The 15,074-nt window shown below is 39.8% G+C and overlaps 1 protein-coding gene across 1 annotated transcript in view; it reads left to right on the top strand.

Moving 5' to 3' along the window:
• The first annotated feature begins 228 nt into the window (after positions 1-228).
• nup133 (nucleoporin 133) overlaps positions 229-15,074 on the top strand; it is a 65,858-nt gene continuing 51,012 nt past the window's right edge. Inside the window, exon 1 of the mRNA XM_061984597.2 lies at positions 229-486. Coding sequence (XP_061840581.2) covers positions 371-486 — 116 coding nt within the window. The 5' untranslated portion in view covers positions 229-370. The remainder of the gene's footprint in view (positions 487-15,074) is intronic.

The raw sequence follows: 15,074 nt of genomic DNA, 5'->3' as shown, positions 1-15,074 counted from the left end.
TGAACAAGTATTGTGTAATGCGATGCTTTTATTTGCTTTTTGTTTCGCACGTTTCCGGTTGTTTTTTTTTTCCTTTCTGTTTCTAGCAAAACTCATTTGTATGTACTTATTTTTGAAAATGTATAAAATACATGTTTGTTTTTATTTTCAGATTTGGTAAACTATCTGTATAAAATAAAATAAAGTTTGGTAAAAAAAAAAAAAAATCTTATTTCCGCAAAGTGTTGATGACGTCATTAGCAAGCGACTTCCCCGCGCGCTGCCGGAGGTAAGTGTCGGCGCGAAAGGACGAGAAGACAATTAGTTGAGAAAAAGGTTGTTGAGCCAGAAGAAGAAGAAGAAGAAGAAAAAGAAGGCCGCCAGGGCAGCGATGTTTTCCCCGCGGACAGCCCCGAGCTCGGCCCGCAGGCAGCAGAACAGAACCCCCGCCAGGAGAGCGTCCAGCAGCCTGCTGCTCACCCCGCGACGGACGCCTCTTTCCGCCAGGTAACTACTCTTTGTAACCCTAACACTTTACTTCAATTATTTATCGATAATACTCGTGAATAAAATACTCTCGGACTTGTCCGAGTCGAAATGAAAGACTAACGGACACGCTCAGTTGTTGTCACGTGACCAAGTGTTTAGAGTAAGGGACTCGAACCCGTCACCCGGTGGTCCTAAGCCACGCCCACACCAGTTCCCCCGGAAATTAGTACAATAAGTTATTATACTAATTTCCGGGGGGAACTGATGTTTTGCAAGTCATAAGTAAGTCTCAAGTCTCCATACTTGCCAACCCTCCCGGATTTTCCGGGAGACTCCCGAAATTCAGCGCCTCGCCCGAAAACCTCCCGGGACAAATTTTCTCCCGAAATTCAGGCGGAGCTGGAAGCCACGCCGCCTCCAGCTCCATGCGGACCTGAGTGACGTGTCAACAGCCTGTATTCACGTCCGCTTTCCCACAATATAAACAGCGTGCCTGCCCAATCACGTTATAACTGTAGAATGATGGAGGGCGAGTTCTTGGTTTCTTATGTGGGTTTATTGTTAGGCAGTTTCATTAACGTCCTCCCAGCGCGGCAACAACAGCAGTCATGTTTTATTCTACCGTAAAGCAGTTCGTCTGCCGTAAACAGCAATGTTGTTGTAATATATTGAGTTGGAGGCAATAACCAGGCGAGGTGATGAAGTACGTCTCTTTACTGTAGACTTCAGAACAGACTCACACGCTTGACGTCAGGTGCACAACACCACGTAAATCGTTTGGCCAACCAAAAAGTAACCCCAGTACGCTATAGCCAACATTCACCAGGAGATGGCAACAGACAAACATAGATCACTCTATTACATTCCTCCCCTTTTAGAAATGTAGAAGTTACTCAAAATAAATAAACAACCCAACCAAAAAAATGCAGCAGCTCAATTAAAAAACTACTTAAGCCACATTCTTTTTTCTTTTTTCTTTTTTAGTACTGAACTCTTAACCCTCCTTGGTAAACAATAACATGCTTATTATACAAACAGTATTTGTACACCTTTAACACAGATTTTTATACTGTCTTCAGAGATTCAGTTTTTCTGGGTACCTGCGAAAAGGTGTTCAGCATGGTTAGAAAAATAGTGACAGAGAATGGAACAAGGATGGACAATTCAACCCTTAACTCAACAATGAGTAGATGAGTGTTATCCATCCATCCATCCATCCATCCATCTTCTTCCGCTTATCCGAGGTCGGGTCGCGGGGGCAGCAGCCTAAGCAGGGAAGCCCAGACTTCCCTCTCCCCAGCCACTTCGTCCAGCTCTTCCTGTGGGACCCCGAGGCGTTCCCAGGCCAGCCGGGAGACATAGTCTTCCCAACGTGTCCTGGGTCTTCCCCGCGGCCTCCTACCGGTCGGACGTGCCCTAAACACCTCCCTAGGGAGGCGTTCGGGTGGCATCCTGACCAGATGCCCGAACCACCTCATCTGGCTCCTCTCGATGTGGAGGAGCAGCGGCTTTACTTTGAGCTCCCCCCTCCCAAAGCTCATGACCATAGGTGAGGATGGGAACGTAGATCGACCGGTAAATTGAGAGCTTTGCCTTCCGGCTCAGCTCCTTCTTCACCACAACGGATCGATACAGCGTCCGCATTACTGAAGACGCCGCACCGATCCGCCTGTCGATCTCACGATCCACTTTTCCCCCACTCGTGAACAAGACTCCGAGGTACTTGAACTCCTCCACTTGGGGCAGGGTCTCCTCCCCAACCCGGAGATGGCACTCCACCATTTTACGGGCGAGAACCATGGACTCGGACTTGGAGGTGCTGATTCTCATCCCAGTCGCTTCACACTCGGCTGCGAACCGATCCAGTGAGAGCTGGAGATCCTGGCCAGATGAAGCCATCAGGACCACATCATCCGCAAAAAGCAGAGATCTAATCCTGCAGCCACCAAACCAGATCCCCTCAACGCCTTGACTGCGCCTAGAAATTCTGTCCATAAAAGTTATGAACAGAATGGGTGACAAAGGGCAGCCTTGGCGGAGTCCAACCCTCACTGGAAACGTGTCCGACCTACTGCCAGTAAAAAGTCGTTGTCGCAATTGTTGGATATGACTATAAAGCATAACCAAGCATGCATCACTATAGCTCTTGTCTCAAAGTAGGTGTACTGTCACCACCTGTCACATCACACCCTGACTTATTTGGAGTTTATTGCTGTTTTCCTGTGTGTAGTGTTTTACTTCTATTTTGGTGGCTTTTTCTCTTTTTTTGGTATTTTCCTCTAGCAGTTTCATGTCTTCCTTTGAGCGATATTTCCGGCATTTACTTTGTTTTAGCAATCAATAATATTTCAGTTGTTTTTGTCCTCCTTTGTGGGGACATTGTTGATTGTCATGTTATGTTCGGATGTACATCGTCTTTGCTCCACAGTAAGTCTTTGCTGTCGTCCAGCATTCTGTTTTTGTTTACTTTGTAGCCAGTTCAATTTTAGTTTCGTATCTGCATAGGCGAGGGCGGACCTACGTCACTTCCGCCTGCCAATCCCCTAGCAACGCGGTCGCCATATTGAATTCGTTGAAAACAAACCAGCTCACAGCGAACACAGCATTGACAGAAAAGGCATTTAACGAGGTTTCACGGCATTTTAAACTGTTCTAAATGGCGTATGATTATGTAAATAGTCTTTCCAGTGAGGCTGGGTTAAGATACGAGTTAAAATGTTCTGTAGTTGGATTAAACGACTGCCCTTACCGCCTTCCAGCAGATGCGTGGACTGATAATCCTACACAATGGCCGGACATGGAATTTGGAAATCTTTATGTCTACCTCACAAGCGCACCAGGTCGGTTGTTAGCTTCGGTTGTTATATAACGAATAAATCACATAAAAATTGTTAAATCACCCAAGGTATGTTGATAAATGATAATAAGGATGACACGGTGGCTACCAGTATCTGTATATTTATTATATCAATCAATCAATCTTTATTTATATAGCCCTAAATCACAAGTGTCTCAAAGGGCTGCACAAGCCACAACGACATCCTCGGTACAAAGCCCACATACGGGCAAGGAAAAACTCACCCCAGTGGGACGTCGATGTGAATGACTATGAGAAACCTTGGAGAGGACCGCATATGTGGGTAACCCCCCCCCCCTCTAGGGGAGACCGAAAGCAATGGATGTCGAGTGGGTCTGACATAATATTGTGAGAGTCCAGTCCATAGTGGATCCAACATAATAGTAAGAGTCCAGTCCATAGTGGGGCCAGCAGGACACCATCCCGAGCGGAGACGGGTCAGCAGCGCAGAGATGTTCCCAGCCGATGCACAGGCGAGCGGTCCACCCCGGGTCCCGACTCTGGACAGCCAGCACTTCATCCATGGCCACCGGACCTGTGCCCCCCCCCCCCCCCCCCCCCCTCAAGGAAAAGGGGAGCAGAGGAGAAAAGAAAAGAAACGGCAGATCAACTGGTCTAACAGGGGGGCTATTTAAAGGCTAGAGTATACAAATGAGTTTTAAGATGGGACTTAAATGCTTCTACTGAGGTAGCATCTCTAATTGTTACCGGGAGGGCATTCCATAGTACTGGAGCCCGAATAGAAAACGCTCTATAGCCCGCAGACTTTTTTTGGGCTCTGGGAATCACTAATAAGCCGGAGTTCTTTGAACGCAGATTTCTTGCCGGGACATATGGTACAATGCAATCGACAAGATAGGACGGAGCTAGACCGTGTAGTATTTTATACGTAAGTAGTAAAACCTTAAAGTCACATCTTAAGTGCACAGGAAGCCAGTGCAGGTGAGCCAGTATAGGTGTATATATATATATATATATATATATAGGTATATATGTATATAAAGGTATATACAGTATAGGCGTAATATGATCAAACTTTCTTGTTCTTGTCAAAAGTCTAGCAGCCGCATTTTGTACCAATTGTAATCTTTTAATGCTAGACATAGGGAGACCCGAAAATAATACGTTACAGTAGTCGAGACGAGACGTAACGAACGCATGAATAATGATCTCAGCGTCGCTAGTGGATAAAATAGAACGAATTTTAGCGATATTACGGAGATGAAAGAAGGCCGTTTTAGTAACACTCTTAATGTGTGACTCAAAGGAGAGAGTTGGGTGGAAGATAATACCCAGATTCTTTACTGATTCGCCTTGTGTAATTGTTTGGTTGTCAAATGTTAAGGTGGTATTATTAAATAAATGTCGGTGTTTAGCAGGACCGATAATCAGCATTTCCGTTTTCTTGGCGTTGAGTTGCAAGAAGTTAGCGGACATCCATTGTTTAATTTCATTAAGACACGCCTCCAGCTGACTACAATCCGGCGTGCTGGTCAGCTTTAGGGGCATGTAGAGTTGGGTGTCATCAGCATAACAATGAAAGCTAACACTGTACTAATATCTGTAGGGAGCTCATTCAAATTCAGTTCAGTATTATGATTTATTATTTGCTGAATTACTGGAAATAGCCTTTATACCGTATGTTATTGTTGTGCAACAACAACAACTTCAGCTGTCGAACGTTATTCAGTAAAAATTCAACGGGCTCAACATTAGCATGGACGGTATAGCCAAGTTGTGGTTAAGAAGGTGGATTTTTGTTCCTTATATTTACCAGAAACGAAGTGATCCGAACACACGACCCGGGATTTTGGGGGACTCCGGTGAGAACCGTCCTCGTTTTCCCGGTGTAAAGCCGCGAGCCATTTGTCTCGTCTCTGTGGGCTTTTAGCACGCTTTGGCAGAACAAAATACGACCTTTGTTTTCCCTGTTTCCAGTTGTGGTTTGCACAACCAAAAACAACACAGTTTTTTTGGCATTTTGGAGACCGAATGACGGGTTTAATCAGCGCAGGTCGACAGGTTAAAGAGTAATGGCGACGGTTTGTTTTCAACGGCAGTCAGGTTGCTATGGCTCGAAGAACCCGTATGTAGCTCAGTTGCCCGGATGTCGGCCCCTGCCCTATTGTAGGGAATATGTACTGTACTGTGCAATCTACTAATAAAAGTCTCAATCAATCAATCACTCAGTTGTTGTCACGTGACCAAGTGTTTAGAGTAGGTCAGTGTTTTTCAACCTTTTTTGAGCCAAGGCACGTTTTTTTGCGTTGAAAAAATTTGGAGACACACCACCAGCAGACATTAAACTAAACTCAGTTGACAGTAAAAAGTCGTTGTCGCAATTGTTGGATATGACTTTAAAGCATAACCAAGCATGCATCACTATAGCTCTTGTCTCAAAGTACCGTATTTTCCGCACTATAAGGCGCACCGGATTATAAGCCGCACCTTCAATGAATGGCATATTTCAAAACTTTGTCCACCTATAAGCCGCCCCGGACTATAAGCCGCGCCTACGCTGCGCTAAAGGGAATGTCAAAAAAACAGTCAGATAGGTCAGTCAAACTTTAATAATATATTGAAAACCAGCGTTCTAACAACTCTGTCCCAAAATGTACGCAAATGTGCAATCACAAACATAGTAAAATTCAAAATAGTGCAGAGCAATAGCAACATAATGTTGCTCGAACGTTAATGTCACAACACACAAAATAAACATAGCGCTCACCTTCTGAAGTTATTCTTCATTCGTAAATCCTTCGAATTCTTCGTCTTCGGTGTCCGAATTGAAAAGTTGGGCAAATGTGGGATCCAAAATGGCCGGTTCTGTCTCGTCGAAGTCATCGGAGTCAGTGTCACTGTTGTTGTCCAGCAGTTCTGTGAATCCTGCCTTCCGGAAAGCTCGGACCACAGTTGTGACCGAAATATCTGCCCAGGCATTTACGATCCACTGGCAAATGTTGGCGTATGTCGTCCGGCGCTGTCTGCCTGTCTTAGTGAAGGTGTGTTCGCCTTCGGTCATCCATTGTTCCCACGCCGTTCGCAGTCGTGATTTGAATGCCCTGTTGACACCAATATCCAGCGGTTCGAGTTCTTTGGTTAATCCACCCGGAATGACGGCGAGTGTTGTATTTGTGTGCTTCACTTGTTTTTTGACACCATCTGTGATGTGGGCGCGCATAGAGTCGTATATCAACATGGACGGAGCTGTGTGAAAAAAGCCACCCGGCCTCTTCGCGTAAACTTCCCTTAACCACTCGTTCATCTTTTCTTCATCCATCCATCCCTTCGAGTTAGCTTTTATGATGACGCCGGCTGGAAAGGTCTCTTTTGGCAAGGTCTTCCTTTTGAATATCACCATGGGTGGAAGTTTCAGGCCATTAGCATGGCAAGCTAGAACCACAGTGAAGGACGACTTCTCATTCCCTGTGGTGCGAATATTCACCGTACGTGCTCCCGTTGTATCCACAGTGCGGTTCACAGGAATATCAGTTGCTGTGAAATAGTAATCCGTGTGCGGATGGAGAGATTGCGTCTTTTCATGAACCGGATCCTTGTCGCTTAGTAGGAGCCATTTTGTGGTCTTTACAGATGTAAACAGGAAATTAAACGTACGGTAATATCCGCGCGCTTTTTCTTCTTCTACGCGGGCGGGTGGTTGCTTACAGTAGAAGAAGAAGCGCTTCCTGTTCTATGGGGGCGGGTGCTTACCTTGGCGGTTGCTTGCGTAGAAGAAGAAGCGCTTCCTGGTCTACCGGGAAAAAAGATGGCGGCTGTTTACCGTAGTTACGAGACCGAAACTTTATGAAAATGAATCTTAATATTAATCCATATATAAAGCGCACCGGGTTAAAAGCCGCACTGTCAGCTTTTGAGTAAATTTGTGGTTTTTAGGTGCGTCTAATGGTGCGGAAAATACGGTAGGTGTACTGTCACCACCTGTCACATCGCACCCTGACTTATTTGGAGTTTATTGCTGTTTTCCTGTGTGTAGTGTAAGTAAGTCTTTGCTGTCGTCCAGCATTCTGTTTTTGTTTACTTTGTAGCCAGTTCAATTTTAGTTTCGTTCTGCATAGCCTTCCCTAAGCTTCGATGCCTTTTCTTAGGGCAGGGGTCGGCAACCTTTACCAGTCAAAGAGCCATTTTGACCAGTTTCACAAATTATAGAAAACAATGGGAGCTGCAAAAAATTTTTGGAATTTTAAATGAAATAACACTGCATACAAAGTTTTTTTTGTTGCTTTGTGCTATGTATAAACCAGGGGTTTCAGACACGCTGCCCACACCTTTATGTGGAATTTGAAAGCTGGTGCGACACGCAGGTTTTAATTGAATGGCTCAGCGTCATGCGTGCTTGTGATGGTACAGCATATAGCACCCAATACAGCCAGCGTGCCTGATCAGCCACACGTTGTATGGTGCTTCCGCTTGCTCACGTAGGTGACAGCAAGGCATACTTGCTCAACAACCACACAGGTTACACTGACGGTGGCGGTATAAAAAAAAAAACCTTGAACACTCTTACTAATAATGCGCCACACTGTGAACCCACACCAAACAAGAATGACAAACAAATTTCGGGAGAACATCTGCACCGTAACACAACATAAACACAACAGGACAAATACCCAGAATCCCATGCAGCCCTAACTCTTCCGGGATACATTATACACCCCCGCTACCAAACCCCGCCCACCTCAACCGACGCACAGAGAGAGGGGGGGGGAGTGTTGATGTGTGAGGGAGCAGGGTTGGGGTGGGGGCAGGGGTGTATAATGTAGCCCGGAAGAGTCAGGGCTGCATGGGATTCAGGGTGTTTGTTCTGTTGTGTTTATGTTGTGTTAAGGTGCAGATGTTCTCCCGAAATGTGTTTGTCATTCTTGTTTGGTTTTGGTTCAAAGTGTGGCGCATTATTAGTAAGAGTGTTAAAGTTGTTTTAGGGTTAGGGTTAGGGGGGTTAGGGTTAGGGTTAGGGTTAGGGTTAGGGCGCCGGGTGCAGCGGACGACATCCGGAGGGCCAGCGCAACTTGCCATCCTGCAACAGCCGTGATGCAATACAAGACACGGCGGCGCTCACCTACAAACGACTTTGCTGACATCCGACGACAACGAGCCCTCCAGAAAGGTCATCTGGAGAGGTCAGCACAAATCGACATCCCACGACAGCCGTGGTCAAGGTCCATCCGACTTGACACGGCCTTGCTGATCCAGGCTCCCTTCGTCGTGTGCCTGTTGTCTCTGGTCAGGGTCAGGGTTAGGGTTAGGGTTAGGGTTTGTAACCTGTGTGGCTGTTGACCAAGTATGCCTTGCTGTCACGTAAGTGTGCAAGCAGAAAATGTATATTGTATAACAAGTGTTGGGCTGGCACGCTGTTAATACAGACTGTAGAGGGCGCCAAAAGTTGTACCATCATGGCACGCCCTTGTTATAGCCGTAAGGGTGAAAATCGGGGGAAATTAATCTGGGGAGTTTTCTGCGAGAGGCACTGAAATCCGGAAATCTCACGGGAAAATTGGGGGATTCAGCAAGTAAGCTGCTGAGCCGCATCAGAGTGATCAAAGAGCCGCGGGTTGCCGACCCCTGTCTTAGGGGCACTCACCTTTTTGTTTATTTTTGGTTTAAGCTTTAGACACCTTTTTACCTGCACACTGCCTCCCGCTGTTTCTGACATCTACAAAGCAATTAGCTACCTGCTACCACCTACTGATATGGAAGAGTATTATCTCCTTCATTGACGTGCATTTTTGATCAATAGACAATTAAACTTTAGCAACTAAACACATATTTACACGCCTTCAACATAAGTACTTAATGGATAGCCCAGATTCACAAGCATACAAACCAAACAAGTACATCCAAATATAATGAAAACAAACACAAAACCCACAAAAAACGAGTGCAAAACTTCATGAAGTACAAACAGAACAAAAATATTAGTTACCTTTTTGCTCTTTAATTCCATTTTTAAATGTGTTATTGTAGTTATGTTTTTTAAATGTGCCGTTCAAATAATAGCTGTGGCCACACTTTTTTTGCCTGTTTGTTTGTTGGAGAAATTACAAGTTTTGACGAGTTATTAGTTACATTTCACCTTTTTGGTCTTTAATTCCACTTTTAAATGTGTTATTGTAGTAGTATTTTTTAAATTTGCTGTTAAAATATTAGCTGTGGCTGCACTTTTGCCTGTTTGTTGGAGAAATTACAAGTTTTGAAGAGTTATTAGTTACATTTCACCTTTTTTGCTCTTTAATTCCACTTTTAAATGTGTTATTGTAGTTATATTTTTTAAATGTGCCGTTCAAATAATAGCTGTGGCCACACTTTTTTTGCCTGTTTGTTTGTTGGAGAAATTACAAATTTTGACGAGTTATTAGTTACATTTCACCTTTTTGGTCTTTAATTCCACCTTTAAATGTGTTATTGTAGTAGTATTTTTAAAATGTGCCATTCAAATATTAGCTGCGGCCGCACTTTTGCCTGTTTGTTGGAGAAATTACAAGTTTTGAAGAGTTATTAGTTACATTTCACCTTTTTGGTCTTTAATTTCACTTTTAAATGTGTTATTGTAGTAGTATTTTTTAAATTTGCTGTTAAAATATTAGCTGTGGCCGCACTTTTGCCTGTTTGTTGGAGAAATTACAAGATTTGACGAGTTATTAGTTACATTTCACCTTTTTGGTCTTTAATTCCACTTGTAAATGTGTTATTGTAGTAGTATTTTTAAAATGTGCCATTCAAATATTAGCTGTGGCCGCACTTTTGCCTGTTTGTTGGAGAAATTACAAGTTTTGAAGAGTTATTAGTTACATTTCACCTTTTTGGTCTTTAATTCCACTTTTAAATGTGTTATTGTAGTAGTATTTTTTAAATTTGCTGTTAAAATATTAGCTGTGACCGCACTTTTGCCTGTTTGTTGGAGAAATTACAAGATTTGACGAGTTATTAGTTACATTTCACCTTTTTGGTCTTTAATTCCACTTGTAAATGTGTTATTGTAGTAGTATTTTTAAAATGTGCCATTCAAATATTAGCTGTGGCCGCACTTTTGCCTGTTTGTTGGAGAAATTACAAGTTTTGAAGAGTTATTAGTTACATTTCACCTTTTTGGTCTTTAATTCCACTTTTAAATGTGTTATTGTAGTAGTATTTTTTAAATTTGCTGTTAAAATATTAGCTGTGGCTGCACTTTTGCCTGTTTGTTGGAGAAATTACAAGTTTTGAAGAGTTATTAGTTACATTTCACCTTTTTTGCTCTTTAATTCCACTTTTAAATGTGTTATTGTAGTTATATTTTTTAAATGTGCCGTTCAAATAATAGCTGTGGCCACACTTTTTTTGCCTGTTTGTTTGTTGGAGAAATTACAAATTTTGACGAGTTATTAGTTACATTTCACCTTTTTGGTCTTTAATTCCACTTTTAAATGTGTTATTGTAGTAGTATTTTTAAAATGTGCCATTCAAATATTAGCTGTGGCCGCACTTTTGCCTGTTTGTTGGAGAAATTACAAGTTTTGAAGAGTTATTAGTTACATTTCACCTTTTTTGCTCTTTAATTCCACTTTTAAATGTGTTATTGTAGTAGTATTTTTTTAATTTGCTGTTAAAATATTAGCTGTGGCTGCACTTTTGCCTGTTTGTTGGAGAAATTACAAGTTTTGAAGAGTTATTAGTTACATTTCACCTTTTTTGCTCTTTAATTCCACTTTTAAATGTGTTATTGTAGTTATATTTTTTAAATGTGCCGTTCAAATAATAGCTGTGGCCACACTTTTGCCTGTTTGTTTGTTGGAGAAATTACAAGTTTTGACGAGTTATTAGTTACATTTCACCTTTTTGGTCTTTAATTCCACTTTTAAATGTGTTATTGTAGTAGTATTTTTGAAATTTGCTGTTAAAATATTAGCTGTGGCCGCACTTTTGCCTGTTTGTTTGTTGGAGAAATTACAAGTTTTGAAGAGTTATTAGTTACATTTCACCTTTTTTGCTCTTTAATTCCACTTTTAAAAGTGTTATTGTAGTAGTATTTTTAAAATGTGCCATTCAAATATTAGCTGTGGCCGCACTTTTTCCTGTTTGTTGTTGGAGAAATTACAAGTTTTGAAGAGTAATTAGTTACATTTCACCTCATTTTTAAATGTATTAATGTAGTAGTATTTTTAAAATGTGCCGTTAAAATATTAACTGTGGCCGCACTTTTGCCTAACGTTTGTTTGTTGGAGAAATTACAAGTATTGAAGAGTTATTAGTTACATGTCACCTTTTTGCTGTTGAATTCCACTTTTAAATGTGTTATTGTAGTAGTATTTTTAAAATTGTGCCGTTCAAATATTAGCTGTGGCCGCACTTTTGCCTGTTTGTTGGAGAAATTACAAGTTTTGAAGAGTTATTAGTTACATTTCACCTTTTTGCTCTTTAATTCCACTTTTAAATGTGTTATTGTAGTAGTATTTTTAAAATGTGCCGTTCAAATATTAGCTGTGGCCGCCTTTTTACCTGACGTTTGTTTGTTGGAGAAATTACAAGTTTTGAAGAGTAATTAGTTACATTTCACCTCATTTTTAAATGTATTAATGTAGTAGTATTTTTAAAATGTGCCGTTAAAATATTAACTGTGGCCGCACTTTTGCCTAACGTTTGTTTGTTGGAGAAATTACAAGTATTGAAGAGTTATTAGTTACATGTCACCTTTTTGCTGTTTAATTCCACTTTTAAATGTGTTATTGTAGTAGTATTTTTAAAATTGTGCCGTTCAAATATTAGCTGTGGCCGCACTTTTGCCTGTTTGTTGGAGAAATTACAAGTTTTGAAGAGTTATTAGGTACATGTCACCTTTTTGCTCTTTAATTCCACTTTTAAATGTGTTATTGTAGTAGTATTTTTAAAATGTGCCGTTCAAATATTAGCTTTGACCGCACTTTTGCCTGTTTGTTGGAGAAATTACAAGTTTTGAAGAGTTATTAGTTACATTTCAACTTTTTGCTCTTTATTTCCACTTTTAAATGTGTTATTGTAGTAGTATTTTTAAAATGTGCCGTTCAAATATTAGCCGTGGCCGCATTTTTCCCTGACGTTTGTTTGTTGGAGAAATTACAAGTTTTGAAGAGTAATTAGTTACATTTCACCTCATTTTTAAATGTATTATTGTAGTAGTATTTTTAAAATGTGCCGTTAAAATGTTAACTGTGGCAGCACTTTTGCCACGCGTTTGTTTGTTGGAGAAATTACAAGTTTTGACGAGTTATTAGTTACATTTCACCTTTTTGGTCTTTAATTCCACTTTTAAATGTGTTATTGTAGTAGTATTTTTGAAATTTGCTGTTAAAATATTAGCTGTGGCCGCACTTTTGCCTAACGTTTGTTTGTTGGAGAAATTACAAGTTTTGAAGAGTTATTAGTTACATTTCACCTTTTTTGCTCTTTAATTCCACTTTTAAAAGTGTTATTGTAGTAGTATTTTTAAAATGTGCCATTCAAATATTAGCTGTGGCCGCACTTTTTCCTGTTTGTTGTTGGAGAAATTACAAGTTTTGAAGAGTAATTAGTTACATTTCACCTCATTTTTAAATGTGTTATTGTAGTCGTATTTTTAAAATGTGCCGTTAAAATATTAACTGTGGCCGCACTTTTGCCTAACGTTTGTTTGTAGGAGAAATTACAAGTTTTGAAGAGTTATTAGTTACATGTCACCTTTTTGCTGTTTAATTCCACTTTTAAATGTGTTATTGTTGTAGTATTTTTAAATGTGCCGTTCAAATAATAGCTGTGGCCACACTTTTGCCTGTTTGTTTGTTGGAGAAATTACAAGTTTTGAAGAGTTATTAGTTACATTTCACCTTTTTGCTCTTTAATTCCACTTTTAAATGTGTTATTGTAGTAGTATTTTTGAAATTTGCTGTTAAAATATTAGCTGTGGCCGCACTTTTGCCTGTTTGTTTGTTGGAGAAATTACAAGTTTTGACGAGTTATTAGTTACATTTCACCTTTTTGGTCTTTAATTCCACTTTTAAATGTGTTATTGTAGTAGTATTTTTGAAATTTGCTGTTAAAATATTAGCTGTGGCCGCACTTTTGCCTAACGTTTGTTTGTTGGAGAAATTACAAGTTTTGAAGAGTTATTAGTTACATGTCACCTTTTTGCTGTTTAATTCCACTTTTAAATGTGTTATTGTTGTAGTATTTTTAAATGTGCCGTTCAAATAATAGCTGTGGCCACACTTTTGCCTGTTTGTTTGTTGGAGAAATTACAAGTTTTGAAGAGTTATTAGTTACATTTCACCTTTTTGCTCTTTAATTCCACTTTTAAATGTGTTATTGTAGTAGTATTTTTGAAATTTGCTGTTAAAATATTAGCTGTGGCCGCACTTTTGCCTGTTTGTTTGTTGGAGAAATTACAAGTTTTGAAGAGTTATTAGTTACATTTCACCTTTTTTGCTCTTTAATTCCACTTTTAAAAGTGTTATTGTAGTAGTATTTTTAAAATGTGCCATTCAAATATTAGCTGTGGCCGCACTTTTTCCTGTTTGTTGTTGGAGAAATTACAAGTTTTGAAGAGTAATTAGTTACATTTCACCTCATTTTTAAATGTATTAATGTAGTAGTATTTTTAAAATGTGCCGTTAAAATATTAACTGTGGCCGCACTTTTGCCTAACGTTTGTTTGTTGGAGAAATTACAAGTATTGAAGAGTTATTAGTTACATGTCACCTTTTTGCTGTTTAATTCCACTTTTAAATGTGTTATTGTAGTAGTATTTTTAAAATTGTGCCGTTCAAATATTAGCTGTGGCCGCACTTTTGCCTGTTTGTTGGAGAAATTACAAGTTTTGAAGAGTTATTAGGTACATGTCACCTTTTTGCTCTTTAATTCCACTTTTAAATGTGTTATTGTAGTAGTATTTTTAAAATGTGCCGTTCAAATATTAGCCGTGGCCGCATTTTTCCCTGACGTTTGTTTGTTGGAGAAATTACAAGTTTTGAAGAGTAATTAGTTACATTTCACCTCATTTTTAAATGTATTATTGTAGTAGTATTTTTAAAATGTGCCGTTAAAATATTAACTGTGGCCGCACTTTTGCCTAACGTTTGTTTGTTGGAGAAATTACAAGTTTTGAAGAGTTATTAGTTACATGTCACCTTTTTGCTGTTTAATTCCACTTTTAAATGTGTTATTGTAGTAGTATTTTTAAAATTGTGCCGTTCAAATATTAGCTGTGGCCGCACTTTTGCCTGTTTGTTGGAGAAATTACAAGTTTTGAAGAGTTATTAGTTCCATTTCACATTTTTGCTCTTTAATTCCACTTTTAAATGTGTTATTGTAGTAGTATTTTTAAAATGTGCCATTCAAATATTAGCTGTGGCCGCACTTTTGCCTAACGTTTGTTTGTTGGAGAAATTACAAGTTTTGAAGAGTTATTAGTTACATTTCACCTCATTTTTAAATTTATTAATGTAGTAGTATTTTTAAAATGTGCCGTTAAAATATTAACTGTGGCCGCACTTTTGCCTAACGTTTGTTTGTTGGAGAAATTACAAGTTTTGAAGAGTTATTAGTTACATTTCACCTTTTTTGCTCTTTAATTCCACTTTTAAATATGTTATTGTAGTAGTATTTTTAAAATGTGCCATTCAAATATTAGCTGTGGCCGCACTTTTTCCTGTTTGTTGTTGGAGAAATTACAAGTTTTGAAGAGTAATTAGTTACATTTCACCTCATTTTTAAATGTGTTATTGTAGTCGTATTTTTAAAATGT

This window comes from Nerophis lumbriciformis, linkage group LG25 (genome assembly GCF_033978685.3).
Source record: "Nerophis lumbriciformis linkage group LG25, RoL_Nlum_v2.1, whole genome shotgun sequence".
Taxonomy (NCBI): Eukaryota; Metazoa; Chordata; class Actinopteri; order Syngnathiformes; family Syngnathidae; genus Nerophis; species Nerophis lumbriciformis.
Note: the sequence above shows the minus strand (reverse complement) of the source record. Positions and strands in the feature narration are given on the sequence as shown.